This window comes from Thecamonas trahens (genome assembly GCF_000142905.1).
Source record: "Thecamonas trahens ATCC 50062 unplaced genomic scaffold supercont1.10, whole genome shotgun sequence".
Taxonomy (NCBI): Eukaryota; order Apusomonadida; family Apusomonadidae; genus Thecamonas; species Thecamonas trahens.
This window is the reverse complement of record NW_013657670.1, coordinates 125,094-141,324: the sequence shown is the minus strand read 5'-3', so window position 1 is coordinate 141,324 and position 16,231 is coordinate 125,094. Positions and strand designations below refer to the sequence as shown.

Below are 16,231 nucleotides of genomic sequence, written 5' to 3'. Positions count from 1 at the left end.
ATGGGGGGGGAGGAGGAGGGGGGGGGGAGGGGAAGAGAGAGGGAGGAGGGGAAGGGAGAGGGAGAGGGAGGAGGGGAAGGGAGAGGGAGAGGGGAAGAAGGGAAGAAGGGAAGAGGGAGGGAGGAGGAAATGGGGAAGGAGGGAGGGGGAGGGGGTCCGGCGGAGAAGGGGGAAGAAGGGGGCGGGCATGCTGGACTCACTGTGTATTCGGTGTTGGGGGACGAACTCGTAGGTGGGGGGGGGGGGGGGGGGGCAGCTGAGGTCGTGCTGTTCAATGGCTACACGTGCGTGTATCGGGTGGCAGCGGATGTGGCCATGTACGTTGTCGGCGCCCCGCACGAAAACGAGCTCATCCTCATGTCGGTCCTGGATGGTATGTATGACACGCTATTCATTCACATGAAGGACCAGGTCGATGCCCTCGCCATTCTCGAGCACCTCACCTCGGTCCTGCTGCTGCTCGACGAGATGGTCGACAACGGCATCATCATCGAGACCACTCCCGAGATCCTTGTCGAGCGCATCCGCAACGAGCCGCGCGGCTCCAAGAAGCTTGCCAAGGCCGCGTCGTCCGCCATGGACAAGGGTCTCGACAAGCTCAAGCGCGCTCTGCTCTCGTAGACGAGCCAGTAACATCCACAGCTTTGTTCAGCCCGGCCTCACACGCCTCACAGGTCGTGGAAGAGATGCGCAAAGTCCGCCTGCGAGCCCACCACAGACCAGTCGGGAATCTTGGGCTCGTCCAGATACTCGTCGCGCGAGATCGAGGTTTGTGGCAGGTACTCGGTCATGGCGCCAACAAGCGACGCGCCCGTCCATGCCAGGTGGTCCGGCCCGTGCGGTGACGGCACAAACCGAAACCGCCCTGCAAGCGGCGCAAGCTCGCGGAATCGCCCATCCGACGACACCAGCGCATCGAGCTCAAAGCCAAGCCGCCGGTGCAGGCCAGGCAGTGACGCAGAGCCGCCGATGACCACAATGTTCTGCGCGAGCGTCCCGCGGACATCCATCGGCGCCGCAACCAGCGTGAGGAGCACAAGCTCGGGCAGACTCACAATCTCCGCCGCGTTATTGCTGTGGAAAAGAACCTCGGCGGCCAGGCCGCGGACGCAGCCCTGGATGTCGTACACTGTCTCCAGCCCATGGCTCAGGTGCACGTCGGCACTGGTATCCGGCGGCGGCGTGGCGCCGGCATCCAGCTTGTCGCCCTCGCCCAGTCGCACAAAGCATGCCTTGACCTTAAAGTCCTCCACCACGTCCCGCGGCAGCTCGCCCGGCTCGTCGCCGCCGCGCCCGCCACTGCTGCCCAACGCCGCGCCCGCCCACTCGCGCCACGCAGGGTCGTCCAGGCACGCATCCGTCTCGTCGCCCGGCAGATCGCCCAGATCGTGCGCTGGTGCCCACGGCGGGCGGATCTTGGCGTGCTGTCGCAGCAGCCGGCCAATGTTGGCGTCGATGAGCGCGCCGGCGGCATCGGACTCGCGGGCCACCGTCAGCAGCGGCATCGAGTCAACCACAGGTAGCGTCCGCGCCGCTGCTCCGCCGACGTCAACCACTAGAGCCGTCGGCAGCCGGAGCGCCAGCAGCCCCAGCGCGCCGGCAGGATGCATCAGCAGCGAGACCATGCCCAGCTCGGCGAGAGCAACATGGGCCAGCGCATTGCGAAAGCGCGATGGCGTCGACACGTCCTCGGCTACCACCAGGCGGCGCTCAGTCGGATCAACCTGCAGCGTTTCGCCTACTAGACTCCGCAGCCACAGCGCAGTCGCCTCCCGCCACTCGGGATCCGATCCCCGCTGAAAGTGTGTCGGTCGGACGACCGCCAGTGACAGCACCCGTCCGTCAGGCAGTGCCAGCGACGACGCCAGCGTCGCCCGGGGAAACGGCTCACCGGCAAGGCCCACACGGACATGTGTGCACCCAATGTCCAGCACAATCGCTGCCTTTTCTGTCGAGTAGAACGCCATGGAGGTGAGTGGGGTGGCTGCCGCTGTGTGTGTGGGTTGGGGGGGGGGGAGGGGGGGGGGGTCGGCGGCGGCTCTCGTCACGGCTGGCGGCTGTGAACGACTTGTGACAGCGTCGGTCCGTGGTGCTGCAGTCTCGTTTACGAGGCTCAAGGTGGCAGGGCTGGGAGATAGGACTCGATGGCAGCAAGAAAACGCCGGGCGTAGTCGGGCGGAGGGATGACGGTGGGCACACGGGCTTTGGCCCGCCGAAGCCCCTCGAGACGCGTCTTGAGCTGTGACTCGACCTTTTTGTCCCAGGTATACGGCCGGAGCCAGTCGATGATGCCCACATGCAGGCTTCCGGTCGCCTCGCTCACCGCCAACAGCATCGAGTAGTCCATGATGTTGTGCTCGACGAGCCAGTCGGTGTCGGCTCGGGCTGCTTCCAGAAGCTCCGATCGCGGGCCGGGCGGCATGAAGAGTGGCGCCACCGCGCGCTCGCGTCCAAAGTTGCCGTCCATTCGCACCGTTGCGCCAGTGCATGCCTCGCGCGACCGCTGCGAGCCCTTCAGGTCGTAGACTGCGTCAAACTCGCCCAAGGCCCCAAACAGCACGTTCTCCATCACTACAAGAAACTCGTCGCTCGCCACAGGTGCACCTTCTGGCATCCCGCTCTGTGCCAGCGAGTCGGCAAGCACGTCCAGGCTCGGTCCGAGTGCGTCCGCCACAGGCTCCACCCACGCCTCCACGTGTGCCTTTGGTCGTGCCTCACATGTCCGCAGCGCCACTCGATACACTCCAAAGATGCGCGCAAGACATGAGGGCGCGCCTCGCGCCATCCGCGCAAAGTACTCGGTCCCGATGCGCACAAAGTGCTCAAGCTCCACCCGCGACATCGACTTGAGCACAAACCGCTCGTCAAGCGTCTTGCAAAACGACGCCGACGACTTGCCGCCCTGTGCTTGCCACTGCATGCATCGCGCGAGCGACGCCCGGAACAGGCTCTCATCTATTCCGGCTCGTCCACGGAGCGCTGCAAACTCGGGCTCAAACAGCGAGAGGACACTAAAGCCCCAGCCCGGGAGCCCGTCAACAGTCACCCCGAACGCCAACCCATGGCAGCTGTCACCGCCTGTGGTTGCGGAGCCCATCGCGTTCGCCATCGCGCTCGCCATCGCGTTCGAGCCGAGCGCAAACGCAATGAGCGACGACGGCTCGGACTGGAACACATCTGCCAGACCAGCCGACGTCGACTCGGGGAGTAGCACCAGCGCCGCGGCATCGATCCGCTCAACAAGCGCGTCGAGCGAGTCGCGCAGGCCTGGTGCGTCAAGCACATGCGTCAAGCCGGCGGCAAGCAGCAGACCGTGCTGCGGCGGGACGTCGATGGAGAACCATCGCGTGGCCACAGGCAGCGCTCCACACGCCGCACGCCATTCGCCCGCTGCCGCGTGCAGCGTCAGACGCAGCCGGTTAAGATGCGCCAGCATGACCTCAGTCTGCCCATCGCTGCCTCCATTGCTCACCGACGCCACAAACGCCTCGCGTTCCGCTGCCAGTCGGTCAAACAGCAGCCGCACAGGCACTTGGAGCGGCCCATTATCCGAAAGCACTCTGCGGAGCGCGCTCTCGCCGCACGCCTCGTGCACCAGCAGAAGAAAGACGGTGTCGTAGAGCGCAATCCCGACGTGGCGGACCCACTCGCGCGACGACTCGATAACGTCGACGAGCGGTGCCTCGAGGGAAAGTGCGTCGCTAGCTCCGGGTAGCTTGGCGCGGTATGTCGCCAGTGGAGCCACCTCGAGCTCGATCCTGCCTCCAGCCAGAACAAACTCCAGCGAGGTGGGCATGGCCCAAGCGGCCAGCTGAGCCACAAAAATGGCAAACGAGAGCCCTGCCACCTCGGGCGTCACCGGCATCAGCTCGGCTTCGCCCTCGCGTCGCACCAGCAGCTCATGCGACGGTGCTTCGCCTGTTCGAGTGCCGCGAACGAGCGTGAGGACTGCTGAGCGAGTCACAAACACTGTTGCGTGATCTGCGAGTGCCTGTCCGCACCGCGGACAGCTTGCATCAGCTTCCGACAGCGCCCACGCGACGTAGCCGGCAACCGACCATGCCTTGTCGTCGCCGCGTGGCTCAGCGTAAAACTGTAGCTCCTGCTCATCAAGTGGAAGACACGGTGGCGCAGCTTCGGAAAGCGTTGCCGCAGGCACATATGTGGCAGCGAGCACCCTCACCCTCGCCGCCGCCGGCAAAGTGTCCAGACCCCACAGAGGAGATGCAACCTCCAGCGGGAGGCCGGGCGCGATCACTCTATTGAGTGCATCCAGCCGCTTCCGCAGGACTCGGACGTAGACCGCGTCGCTCACAAGGCCCTCGGTCTCGGTGTGGAGCGCGCGAGAGAGCGCGACGCCGGCGGCCGCAGTCGTCTCCCGGTGTGCGGCAAAGAGAGCAAGCGGGAGCGAGCCAAGTGGCGCGCCAGGCACTGAGCGCAGCGCAAAGCGCTCGAGGCCCACCCCGACATCAGCGTCGGTGGTGAGTGCGTCTAGTGCGTCAAGCCGTGGCGCGCCGGCCGCCGCAGCGATGGCGCCCACCGTGGCCGAAGGCACCATCGTCAGTGCCGTGATCGATGCCTGCATCAGAAGCTCAAGTGCGTACTTGGAGGCGGACCGTGACAGGACAACCAGCGAGACGCCAAGTTCCGCGGCGGCCGTGACGAAGCGTGAAACCTGAGGGTCGGCCTCGTCGGGTGCGTCGGGTGAGCCGAGCGGCGCATCGAGCACCACCACCCGCGGCGCATCCAGTCGAGGTAGCATGCCTGAGTGCGGCAAGTCGTGGTGGATGAGAGCGCCGGCGTGCGCAGACCACATGACAGCATCGGCGTCGGTGGCCAGGCTCCCGTCGAGCGTTGCCAACGCCAGTCGCGGGACTCGGGCAAAGGTAAGCAGGCGGCGCGGATCACCGGCGGCGAGTCCGATCCGCGACGTGAGGACTGCTGAGAGTGTGAAAACCATGTCGCGCGCCTGGCCCAGGCCCGCAGCTTCTACGAGCCGTGCGACGGCGGCCTCAACCTGGGTGGTCCGCGGTGTTGAGACTGCCACCGGTGCCTCGCTTGTCGGCGTCATGGGCTCCTCAACCGCGGGGTTCGCTGGAGCCGGGGACACCAGCGCGTGTGCCAGGGCGTTCGGAGCCCGCGATAGAAACGACCACTTGTACGACGAGAGCCGCGGCGCGCCAAAGGAAGAAATTGGATGAGCTTGGAGATCGAGCGAGGTTGATGGGAGGCGAGCGCGGGTCATCGGCGACGCGCTCGCCGGTGGCGTTGCAGCGGCGGCAGGATTGCCAGCCGGTGAAAACGGCGGGTCGGGCTCGCCCGCAGACGCCGCAAGAACATCGCCCAATGCGTCCATGTCCCACATCAGCGACTCGTTTGGAGAGAGCAACGGCTCAAACATCGGCGTCTCATCGTCGTAGTCATCGTCGACTCGGCTGTGGCTCTCCAACTTGGAATGAGTCCGCCGGGCGACAGCCACTGATGGCGACGGAACAAGAATCGACGGCACATGCGGCGATGAGACGTGCAGAACCCTCTCAACTGGCTTTGTGCAACCATCATCGCCAGCCGCTAATGAGGGCGAGTGCTCAGCAGGCGGAGCAAGAGCAGCAGCAAGGTCCGATTGGCAAGTGGAGCAGATGCGCAGAGCAAGCAGAGAGGCTTCCGCAGGCGGCAAAGAGAGAGGCAGCAGCAGCTCGCAACGGGAAGAAAGACATGCCGCACAGAGAATGCGAGCACAGAGCGGACAATGACGGCGCCATCGCAACAGACCAAAGCCCACACCACAGCCAGCACACCTACGAGGAGGATGGCCCAGAGGCTTCCGCTTGAGCCCTGCCACCACACCCGCCACAGCCTCCCTTGTCTCGGCCGCAAGCAGCCGGGATAGCGGTGACTCTCTCCTGCTCTCGGTCACCGCCATGAGTGGAGAGAGGGAGAGGGAGAGGGAGAGGTAGAGAGTGAGAGAGAGAGAGGTGTGTGGCTGGGGCTGGGGCTGGGGCTGGGGCTGTCACCGGAGCGTGTCGTCACTCGGCAGGTCTGTCGCCGAGTGCCACGTTGGCGGAGGAGAGCAAGGCACATGGCCGTGACGGACTTTGATGGCATCACATTGATTGGGTTGGGGGAGATATATATAGATAGATAGATAGATGGATAGAGTGAGTGGAGAAGCATGCAATGTGTGGTGGTAAGGAATGGTACCGAAGGGTGATGGTGATGGATGGAGGGTGGATGGATGGATGGATGTGGTGGATGGATGAGGCTTGTCTACCGTAAGGGGTACAGGGGTGATCCAAAGAGATCACCGCTCACTGTCCCCTGTCCCTCCCCTCCCCCCCCGTGGACACACACACACACACACACACACACACACACGTAGATGCTACGACAAGAATAGATCAGACGTGTCACCCCAAAAGCAAACTGGAGACTGCCTCTACATTCTCCGATCCGACTTTATCCACTTCAAGCTGCCTTAGATCTACCGTCCATGGTCTCTGCCCACACTCCCCCTTGCTCGCCCTCCGCTGCTCGCTGCTCGCGGCTCCGGCGGCGACACATCTCGCTGTAGTGGGCATCATGTCTGTGCTTCCTTCGCCCGAGACAACGTTTGAAGACGGGGAGCGAGAGACACTACCGGTCGAGTATGTGGCGTATGCGGAGGAGGTGCTGGCGGGCAAGGCGCACTCGGAGACGGCGCCGGCGTTCTGGGTGGCCAAGTACGAGAAGGAGGCAGCGCGGAATTGGGACATCTTCTACAAGCGCAACACAAACAAGTTTTACAAGGATCGTCACTGGCTCAAGGCCGAGTTTCCGGCCCTGGCTGCCGGCGATGGCTCGCTGCGCCTTCTCGAGGTCGGCTGCGGCGTGGGCAATACCATCTTCCCGCTCCTTGATGAGGTGCCAGGCCTGGAGATTCTCGGCATCGACTTTGCGAAGCGTGCCATCGCTATGGTCCGCGAGCATCCGACGTATGTGGCCGAGCACACTGCCGATCGGAGCCCGCGCGTCCATGCTGCCGTTGCCGACCTTGTCCACGACGACATTGTCGCCATTGTCGACGAAACCTTTGGCGCTCCCGTCGACTGCCTCACCATGATCTTTGTCCTCTCGGCCATCGCACCCGAGCACCACCCGGATGTCATGGCTAAGATGGCGCGCGCCATCCGTCCTGGTGGACTCATTCTCATGCGTGACTATGGCCGCTACGACCTTGCCCAGCTCCGGTTCAAGAAGGGCGCCAAGCTTGCTGACAACTTTTACGTCCGCGCCGACGGCACCCGCGCCTACTACTTTAGCCTCGACGAGATCGAGCTCCTTGCCCATGCTGCAGGCTTGATCGTTGATCGCGCCGCCTACGTTCTCCGCAATGTTGTCAACCACAAGGAGGGCAAGTCGATGAACCGTGTCTGGTTCCAAGCCGTTCTTCGCCGGCCGCTCCCTGCCGATGCCGATGCCGATGCTCCAGCCACCCGTGCCGACGCTGATGTCGCCACTGATGCTGCCACCGATGACGCTCCTGACACACCATCTTCATAACCCCCCCCTCCCCTTCCCTCCCACTCCCCTACTCCCGGCACTTGCATGCACAAAAGCCCTTAGTCCCCTCACCGACCAACCGACTGACACAGCCCGACACAGCCCGTGTCACCGTCCCCCCCTCGCCCTCCCCCCCCACCCCAACAGCCCCGTACCACTTCACCCCCGCCCCCCCTCCCCTCCCCCCTCCCATCCACCCACCCAATGGCCTGGCTCACCTCTCCACCCCTGGCCCAGGCCTCGTCCTTCCTCACCGCCACCCACGACTACTACGGTACGCACCCCCTCCCCTCCCCCCTCCCCTCCCCTCCCCTCCCCTCCCCAACACTCACGCCTCCCTACCTCTCCGCGCAGCACGACCCATGCTGGACGAACCGCTGTTTGGGACGCCGCTTGCGCTGGTGCCGTACGAGATGGCAGCGCTCTGCGCAGAGCTGCATGTCCTGCTTGATGCCGAGCTGGAGGCGGCAGGAACCGACTATGGACGGCATGTGTGGGACGATGGCTCGGCTCTGGTCAACGAGGTGATCGATCGCATGCACAGCGTGGCAGCGTGTGCAGAGCCCGAACTGGATCTGGGCTCGTATATGGCCCATCACGGCCTTGATGTCATGTATCCCATCGTGGCCGACCGTCTCGGTCTTCCGCTGCCGGACTCTGAGGACCGCCACATGCGCGACTACTTTCCGCACATGGCCCTCCTCCACCAGATCGTGACGCTTGCCGACCAGCTAGAGGCCGACCTCATCCTGCCCAACCACAAGTACTACGCCCACCAGATTGCGCTCCTCTACTCGCTCTTTGTCCAGGCGGGCATGAAGGGCTCGCGGTTCAAGAAGCGCATCGAGGGCATGTTTGACGAGATCAAGGACGTGACCGAGGGCCAGGACGTGCCGCAGCTCTCTGACGAGCTCAAGGAGACCATTCGCGACATGGCCTATGACGTCCGCGACGCCATCTCGCGCTTCCCATCCAAGCTCACTCGCCGTCTCTCGCCCATGCGCAAGTTCATCACCCAGCACCCGGTCGGTGCCTTCTGAAGCCCGCCGCCGCCCAGCCTGCGTGTGGGAGCCAGCAACAAAAAGGCGAGTGACGCCACCAGCGAAGCGAGAGAGAGTGTGTGCAAGAGAGTGAGTGTGTAATGGATGCAATGAGATGAAAAAGGATGCCGGTGAGCTGGCGAGGCTCTACTTGTGCTTGAGGTTGTGGAAGAAAAAGTTCATCATGGTCGCCCAGCCCTTCTGGAGCGACTGGAAGATGAGACCACGGAACTCCTCGCGGGCTGCAGCCTCGGACTCGGCGTCAAGCGCGAGCGAGGTGCGGAGGTGGGCGAGGTCCGAGATGGAGCGGAGCTCGGGGATGCCGGTGGAGACCATGAGCATCATGAGGTTGATGATGAGGTTGGCCTTGCGGCGGAGCGAGACAAAAGCGTCGCAGGCGACCTCGACAAACTCGGCAAAGTGCGGCGACTCCTTGCCGCCCATGACGTAGACCATGTCGGGGGTAAAGACAAACGGAGCGCGCTCGCGCTTGATGCCAAGCTTGCGCTTGATGTTGCCCAGAAAGTGGCCAAAGTCGATGTGGAAGAGCCGGCCCTTTTCCGAGAGCATGATGTTGTCGTTGTGGCGGTCGCCGATGCCGAGGACGTAGGTGGCAACGCAGTATGCGGCACACGAGATGGTAAAGGTCTTGACGGCCTCGGCGTATGCGGCCTCGTCCTTGCACTTGCCCTTGAGCCATTCGGCGAGCGGCTCGTCCTTGAACGCTGCCGCGGATCCACCGTAGTCCTGCTGGATGTTGGCAATGGTGTTCGACCAGCGCACGACTTGGATCATGCCGAGCGACGGGCCCGTCGCCATGCACGAGTACGGCTCAAGACGGACGGGCAGGCCGTCGTTCTCCCACACCTTGTCCATGATGGAGAACAGCTGCAGCGTGAGCTTGTCCTGGCGGAGATCGTCGCCGGCCTTGAATATGACGTACAGGTCGTCGCCCGACTCGTCCTCGTTCTCAAACACAAGCCAGAGCGGGAGCTTCTTCGAGTCCATGTACTTGCACTTGTCGAGCTTGAGGCCCGAGACTGACCACTTGGGGTTGAGCAGGATCTGGACACGTCCGTCGCCAAAGGTCATGCGCCGGAGGTGGTCCTGGAGCACGTCCATGCGCATCGGGCCCTTGACCTCCTTGATGGCCTCGGCAGCACGGACGAGCTGGACAAGCAGGTCGTTCTGCTTGATAAGCTCGTCGCGGTGGCGGCCGCAGCCGCGGAGGTACGCCTCGAGAAGGAGCGAGAAGCGGACCGTCACGTCGGGCTCCTCCACTTCGGACTTGAGGATCCAGAAGAACGAGTGCCCGATGCGGCGGTTCTGCAGCGCGCGGACAAGGAGGAAGCGCGCGAGCTCCGACTCGTGGTGCGGCTCGTACTTGAGGACCTGCACGAGCTGCAGCAGAAAGTCCTCCAGCATCTCGTCCGAGATCGAGTTGAGGCACTCGATAGCAAACGAGCGAACCTTGGCGTCAAAGTAGTTGGCATCGAGGAGCTCGAGCGAGTCGACCGGGTCGAGAGGCGCCCACACATCAAGCAGCCGGTGGACTTCCTGGACCTGCGACGGGTCGTCCCACTTGACTGAGAGCAGGAACTTGGGCAGGGCCTCCGGCGTGTGGACCAGCGTGTACCGCGCCTTCCACAGCAGGTCCTTCTCGCCTGGCGTGATTTCGGCGAGCGGGTCGCGTGCAATGACCGCGTTGATCACCACGGCCTCCTCGGGCGGAACCGACTCGGCTGCCGAGAGGTCGAGCGGCGCGAGGACCGGGAACTCTGGAAAGACAACCGGGTGCATGCGGCGCGGAAAGGCGAGGTGCAGAGTCGGCGCGTCCGAAGCCGGGTTGTCCGACGTGGGCCCGATCGGGTTCGCCGGGTCAAACTCCCACAGCTTGAACGAGTGCTTGCCCGCCACCAGCTGGTTCCGAAAGTCGACCAGCTGCAGCGAGGTCCACCCAAGCGCGTAGTTGTTGTCCGACTCGGGCGAGAGGTCGTGCGAGACTTTCTTCTGGCCCCACACCGTGACGCACAGCCGAGCAGCCTTGGGCAGGAGCGCGAGCTTGGTCGTCAGCGCGAGCGTCTCGTAGAACCGCGGGCAGTTGTTCGACCACTCGTGGGCCTCGATGACCTGCGAATACGTCGGCGGGCAGAGCTGTTCCTGGCCGTGGAAGAGGCCAACCTCCACAAACATGGCAGCGGCGACGCCCTCGACCTTGGGCTTGCGGTGCTCCTTGCCCCAGTGCCACGAGACGAGCGAGGGCTTGATGGCGTCGAGGCCGACAACCTGGACCTTGACCACGTCGTCCACGTCCCAGAGCGAGATGAACGGCGCTGCCGAGTCGGGGTGCGCCGTCTCAGAAAAGGCAATGTTCGAGTGCTCAAAGTGGGCGACCTGGTGCTCGGCCGCCGGAAAGTGCGGCTCGATGTGGGTGAGCGGCGTGGCCACAAGCTCGGGCACCGTCGACCGTTCGACCACGTTGATGGGGATAAACGCGCCCTTGGCTGCACCCGCACTCCGGATGTACTCGTAGTCGCAGAGCGGCGCGTCGCCGAGCAGAAAGTCCCACTCACCAGGGACCTTGAGCGTATATGCCTCGGCCACAAAGCTCTCAGCAGGTGCCTGCAGGAGGACAGCGAGATTGGCGGCAAACTTGTCAAAGACGGTGGCCAGTGCCTGGGTCGGCGTCAGCGACGAGAGCACCTTGCCGGTCTTCACCACGTCATCCGAGAACCGCAGCCGGAAAATAAGCTCGGCCGGAAAGTCCGGCGGCGCCGGCGACGACTTGAGGTTCGGCACGACCGCCTCGGAGACCATGCGCGAGGCGCCGGCCAGCTGCGACCGCAGCCGCTTCATGTTGCCGCGGAACGAGGAGACCTCGTCGTTAGCGCCGTCAAAGAACTGCAGCGGAATGCCGATGAGCGACCCGATCTGCATTGTGGCAAACTTCTCCTTGCGGATGAGCTCCTTGCGGAGGACAAAAAACCGGACAACGGCCTTGGTGTCGAGCTTGCGGGCGCGGACAATGGCGTTGCGGACCGCGGCAAGCGACCGCAGCGTCATCGGCTCCTCGTTGGCCGCCGACGATCCGACCGAGAACATGCGCGACTCGCTAAAGTCGTTGTCTAGCCCCTGGCCTGTCGCCCGGAGCACACTGATCGCGCGCTCCTTGGCCTCGCCCACCGTCAGCGTCGTCGCCACGTCGCGAACCTCCACCTCATGGGTCACGTCGCCCTCGCCAAACACAAACAGGACCTGGATGTCGATCTTGGCATGGCCGCGCCGCAGTCGCGACTCACGCCGCGACTCGTGGCTCGCCCCAGCCGCCAGCCACTGCGACGCAGCCGACATCGCCTCCTCCTCCAGGAGCTCCTTTTGCGCCGACGAGAGGCTGCCGGCCAGCGCCGTCTGCGCGTGCATCCGCTTCTTGGCCGCACCCAGTTGCGGAAGGCTCGGCGTCTTGTTGCGTTTCATCGGCGCGCTTGCCGACGCAGCTCGCACTGTCCGCAGCCCGCCCTCGGAGCCTGGCCGCGAGCCGCCGATGTACGGCGACGATGGCGTGCCCGGCGACGCGATCGGCGACGATCCGCCCATCGCAGTGTGCAGGTTGCGCAGCAGCGTCTTTGACGCGCTCTTGGCCTTGACATGCGCATCCTCGAGTGCAGGTGTCATCTGCATCACACAACATGGTGAGTGGTAGAAAGGGGGGAAGGGGGAAGGGGGGAGGGCGAGTAAAGGGAGATGTACGAGTACCACCAAGAGCAATGGGCTATGGTGAAATAGAGCCCCAGCTCTAACGATAAGGTATCTCGCGGACATACACATAATCTAGCACAACAAACGACCACACCGATCAGGGATTACGGGTGGAGATACCTGGTGCAAGGGGAGGGAAGGGAGGGAGGGGGAGGGAGGGAGGGAGGGAGGGGGAGGGGAGGGGGGGAGGGGTTGGTGGCCAGAGACCGAAAAAAAATAATTCATGGCGATGGACCATGTATATGACAATCGTCTGGATTCTGCATTGATCCGTACCTGGGAAAGGCGTGTGATGTTCGACGTCTCCTCCGGGTTGGCCGCAAACGCCCGGCAGGCATTGAGGAACTCCCTACAGCAGCAAAGGGGGTTAGTTGGGAGGGTGGGGGTAGGGGGTAGGGGGTAGGGGAGTAGGGTGGGAAAGAGCGTTCGTACTCGAGAGGAAGGGGCACAGCCGACGCCATGGTGGGTAGGCGGGCTGTTGAAAAGTGTCGGTCGGTGGCGTTGGTTTTGTTTGTTGTGGCGAATCGGGGAGTGGTGGCCGGCTGATTGATGTGGCGGTGCGGCGGCAGCGACAGAACAGCGACAGCAGCGACAGCAGCAGCGACAGCAGCGACAGCGCAGCGGCGACAGCAGCGACAGCAGCAGCGACAGGCGGGTGCGCGATGTGGTAGTGGGCAGTGAGAGTGAGTGGTCCTCGTCGTATCACCTGTCTGTGGACCACGGAGACGCGGCCACCATGGAGCTCGAGTCGTACGTGGAGGGCATGCATATGAGGACGGGGTGGTGGGTGGGTGGGTGGTTGTCTGGCTTGTGTGGGAGGGGGGGGGAAGGGGGGGTGTATGTGGTGGGGTGGCGACCTACTTTTTCGGCTTGTTCCTGCTTCGGCTAGTGGCCTTGCATGGGGTTGGTGGGCATGAATGGGACTGGTGAGAGGCGGGAGAGCACGGGGATGGTGATGGTGCTGTTTGTATGGAGACTATGTGTGTGTGTGTGTGTGTGTGTGTGTGCGTGTGTGTGTGTGTGTGCGTGTGTGCGTGTGTGCGGGTGGTGGTGGGCAGCTGCGCTGGGCGGTTGCTGTGACGGGCGGCAGCGTTGGAGCTCGGCTCGACTTACGGACGACGCTGGGGGTGGGTATGGGTGACCGGGGAGGACAGGTCGATGAAGATGAATCTGTACGACATGTCCAAGGCGACGCTGGTGGGACTGTTCACCATCTTTCTGTGCTTGTTTAGCATTTCTGTGATCATCGGGGCGGCCGGCCCGCCGATCTTTGACTCGTACCAGACGACGGCGCTGTCGCAGGGTGTGGACATGCGGTACAACACGTCGCAGTTCAACTGGGAGATTCAGCACCTGGACAAGCTCAACCAGATGCTAATTTTCAAGGTTGCGCTTGTCAACGGGCGGGCGGCAAGGGAGGGGATCAACACTCGGCTGACGATGAAAACGTCGCTGTACGGGTCCAAGGACGGCTTTGCGTTCAATGCGATTGTGGTGGACAAGATCGAGTCGCGCAAGATCAAGTGCTCGCAGGGCAACATCCACTGCGACGAAGTGGCACTCCTCCACGAGCCGTTTGTGCACTACCCTATCTACCGGGTCGATGTGCGGTTCCTCAACGCCGAGGAGGAGGACTGGATCCAGGACGCGGTCTTCATCTGGCGGGTGTTCAACCACTCGTTCACGCTCTTTGAGCTCTGGTTCCGGTTCACCTTCCTCGTCCTCACCTTTGTCATGCTCGTCTGGTTCTCGCACCGGCTCCGGGCGTACAAGTCGAGCGAGTGGTCAATCGAGCAAAAGTGGATGACGGCGCTGTTGTTCTCGCTGCTGGCGTACAACAACCCGCTCTTCCCGCTCACCATTCTCGCTGACTCATGGTTCCCCGAGTTCCTTGACGTCTGCTTCTTTGTCACCTTTATTGCCCTTCTTCTCCTCTTCTGGCTCTGCATCCTCGACTCGATCCGCAAGCCGGCTACGGCGCGGACATACATCGGCTTTTACCTGCCCAAGGTCGCGCTGGTGGGCACGCTCTGGCTCATCTCGGTGGTGGTCTTCACCTGGCAGGAGCTGCACGAGCTCGACAACCCGACGTACTCGACGGCCAACGACATTCCAGGTTTTATCTTCTTCCGTGTTGTCCAGATCCTGCTGCTCATCGGCTACACGTTCTGGCTCATTTTTGTGGCCATTCTCGGTGTCAAGGACCGGCGGGCCTTCCCGCGGCTCTCTGTCCGCATCAAGTACCTGGGTATCCTCACCATCTTTGTCCTTGCCATCACCATCACCGGCATTGTCCTCGGCGTGGTCGGCACCATCCACAACAACGCGGCCCAGTTCCTCTCGTTCTTCTCGCTCTTCAACCTCTACATCTTCTTCCTCGCCATCGTCTACGCTCCACCTAAGAACGCGGGTGGCCCGGCCCACATGCGGCTGAACAACATGGCGCCGGTCGACTCGGACTCGGAAGAGGCTGTCGGCCTCGGCGCGGCCTCGGGCCGCCGCACCCACTTCCGCGACTCGTACACTGACGACGAGGAGCGCTCCGGCTCGGCGCTGACCGACGACGACGGCGTCGGCGGCACGCCCATGAACCGCGGCAGGATCTCCGGCTCGGGCTACTCGTCGTCCGACGAGAACACTCGGGCGGCGGCGGGTGCCGCCGTCTCGGCAACGCCCGCCATTGCCGCGCCTGCCACCGCAGCCTCGCCGGCCCCGGCCGCCGTCTTTGGCGCCCAGCCGCTCGCCTTTGACCCGCCGGCCAAGCCGGCGGCATCGACCCCGACCCCGAACTTGATTTGAGGACTGCGTGTGTGCTATGTTGAAAAAGTGTGTTTGAGAGACATATAGCGACGCTAAGTGGTGCGGACCACGTTGGCAAAAACCGCAACAAACTCCTGCGGCGTGAGCATGCCATCGCCGTCCTTGTCGAGCTCGGTAAAGAGCGAGGCTTGGACGTCATGCCCGGCGATCTTGATGATCTCTTCTAGCGTGCCCATCGAGGCAATAGCCGACTTGAACTGGTCGCGCGAGAGCTTGCCGCCACCGTTGGCGTAGACATCGTACTGCGAGAAGATGTCATGGACCGTGGTCTCAAACACAACGACCGGGACGACGGCAGAGAGGAACTCGTGCCGCGAGATGGCGCCGTCGCGGTTGATGTCCATCTCGTCAAAGGCGAGCACCGTGGTGATGCCGTTGCGGACCAGCGCATGGACCACCTCGGGATGGTTGGCCAGAAATGCCGCCAGCTCTGCCCGTGACAGCTCGCCATTGCCATCACTATCGGCGTCGTCAAAAGCTTTCTCTGCGTCGGCGATGATCGACCGCGCTACGCGCATCTTCATGGCCCGGAAAGTGTTGGCGATCTCCTGCAGGAAGCTGTGTAAGTGTGTAGCGCCCACTATGATGTTCACGCCCGATCCCAAGCCCGTGCCCAACACCTCATCAGCCATGCCCTTGCCATACCCTTCCCTCGGCCATGGCCATGCTCCTCCGCCAGTAGACGACACCTGCCGCCACGGCCGAGACCACCACGGCTCCACCCACGACAAAGACCTTGGACAGCGCCCATGGCCCCACCCCATCACCACGTCTGATCTTCTTGCTGGCCATGTTGGTGAGTCACGTAGTCTCCCTCTGCGTCAGTGGGGGGGGGTCGGTGGGGGGGGGGGGGGGGGGGGGGAAAAAAAAAAAAGGTTAACTGCCGCCCCCCCCCCCAAAAGTGCCAGGGGGGGGATAACAAAAAGGGGAAGAAGGGGGGATGGGCCCCCCTCTTTTCCCCCCGTAGAAAAAAAAAAAAATCAGTTACGGGGCCAAACTCCCTTACCTTTGTGCTTTCCTCCCCCCTTTTTTTTTTTTTGTCTTTTTTTTTTTTTTATAAAGAATTTTAAAAAATA

General features: G+C 63.2%; 8 protein-coding genes across 9 annotated transcripts; 4 read left to right on the top strand and 4 right to left on the bottom strand.

The window, feature by feature from the left end:
- Positions 1 to 187: 187 nt before the first annotated feature.
- On the top strand, positions 188 to 621 carry AMSG_02723 (zeta-coat protein; the record flags this gene model as incomplete). The annotated part of the gene is made up of 2 exons (XM_013905110.1): positions 188 to 203; positions 257 to 621. The coding sequence occupies 2 exons, from the start codon at positions 188 to 190 to the stop codon at positions 619 to 621; spliced, it is 381 nt and encodes a 126-aa protein (XP_013760564.1).
- Positions 622 to 1,967, bottom strand: AMSG_02722 (uncharacterized protein; the record flags this gene model as incomplete). The annotated part of the gene is made up of 1 exon (XM_013905109.1): positions 622 to 1,967. The coding sequence occupies one exon, from the start codon at positions 1,965 to 1,967 to the stop codon at positions 669 to 671; it is 1,299 nt and encodes a 432-aa protein (XP_013760563.1). The 3' UTR covers positions 622 to 668.
- Positions 1,968 to 2,087: 120 nt separating this feature from the next.
- On the bottom strand, positions 2,088 to 3,099 carry AMSG_02721 (phosphatidylinositol-3-phosphate/phosphatidylinos itol 5-kinase; the record flags this gene model as incomplete). The annotated part of the gene is made up of 1 exon (XM_013905108.1): positions 2,088 to 3,099. A coding segment is annotated over one exon (986 nt), but the record flags the coding sequence as incomplete, so codon positions are not given.
- A 3,462-nt stretch (positions 3,100 to 6,561) lies between these two features.
- Positions 6,562 to 7,539, top strand: AMSG_02720 (uncharacterized protein; the record flags this gene model as incomplete). The annotated part of the gene is made up of 1 exon (XM_013905107.1): positions 6,562 to 7,539. Exon 1 carries the CDS (start codon positions 6,580 to 6,582, stop codon positions 7,537 to 7,539), a length of 960 nt encoding a protein of 319 aa, XP_013760561.1. The 5' UTR covers positions 6,562 to 6,579.
- A 362-nt stretch (positions 7,540 to 7,901) lies between these two features.
- Positions 7,902 to 8,579, top strand: AMSG_02719 (uncharacterized protein; the record flags this gene model as incomplete). Its single annotated transcript, XM_013905106.1, has 1 exon — positions 7,902 to 8,579. The coding sequence occupies one exon, from the start codon at positions 7,902 to 7,904 to the stop codon at positions 8,577 to 8,579; it is 678 nt and encodes a 225-aa protein (XP_013760560.1).
- A 77-nt stretch (positions 8,580 to 8,656) lies between these two features.
- Positions 8,657 to 12,823, bottom strand: AMSG_02718. Of its 2 annotated transcripts, XM_013905105.1 has the most exons (3): positions 12,768 to 12,823; positions 12,612 to 12,684; positions 8,657 to 12,251 (listed from the first exon to the last, which is right to left on the bottom strand). In XM_013905105.1, exons 1-3 carry the CDS (start codon positions 12,794 to 12,796, stop codon positions 8,727 to 8,729), a joined length of 3,627 nt encoding a protein of 1,208 aa, XP_013760559.1. In that variant the 5' UTR covers positions 12,797 to 12,823; the 3' UTR covers positions 8,657 to 8,726. The 2 variants fall into 2 exon arrangements, with proteins under 2 accessions (XP_013760559.1, XP_013760558.1); XM_013905104.1 differs by lacking the exon at positions 12,612 to 12,684.
- Positions 12,824 to 13,054: 231 nt separating this feature from the next.
- On the top strand, positions 13,055 to 15,134 carry AMSG_02717 (transmembrane protein 181; the record flags this gene model as incomplete). Its single annotated transcript, XM_013905103.1, has 2 exons — positions 13,055 to 13,085; positions 13,490 to 15,134. Exons 1-2 carry the CDS (start codon positions 13,072 to 13,074, stop codon positions 15,132 to 15,134), a joined length of 1,659 nt encoding a protein of 552 aa, XP_013760557.1. The 5' UTR covers positions 13,055 to 13,071.
- AMSG_02716 (uncharacterized protein) lies at positions 15,112 to 15,954 on the bottom strand. Its single transcript, XM_013905102.1, has 2 exons — positions 15,801 to 15,954; positions 15,112 to 15,703 (listed from the first exon to the last, which is right to left on the bottom strand). Exons 1-2 carry the CDS (start codon positions 15,945 to 15,947, stop codon positions 15,188 to 15,190), a joined length of 663 nt encoding a protein of 220 aa, XP_013760556.1. The 5' UTR covers positions 15,948 to 15,954; the 3' UTR covers positions 15,112 to 15,187.
- Between the last annotated feature and the right edge of the window lie 277 nt (positions 15,955 to 16,231).

What these genes read in the sequence shown, in the direction of transcription:
- AMSG_02718 (XM_013905105.1), bottom strand. Translation starts at nt 12,796, where the DNA reads ATGGCGTCGGCTGTGCCCCTTCCTCTCGA. An exon ending in GCTGTGCCCCTTCCTCTCGA is followed by an intron (nt 12,685 to 12,767) that starts GTACGAACGCTC and finishes TTGCTGCTGTAG; the next exon opens with GGAGTTCCTCAATGCCTGCC. An exon ending in ACATCACACGCCTTTCCCAG is followed by an intron (nt 12,252 to 12,611) that starts GTACGGATCAAT and finishes TGTGTGATGCAG; the next exon opens with ATGACACCTGCACTCGAGGA.
- AMSG_02716 (XM_013905102.1), bottom strand. Translation starts at nt 15,947, where the DNA reads ATGGCCAGCAAGAAGATCAGACGTGGTGATGGGGTGGGGCCATGGGCG. An exon ending in TGGCCATGGCCGAGGGAAGG is followed by an intron (nt 15,704 to 15,800) that starts GTATGGCAAGGG and finishes AGCTTCCTGCAG; the next exon opens with GAGATCGCCAACACTTTCCG.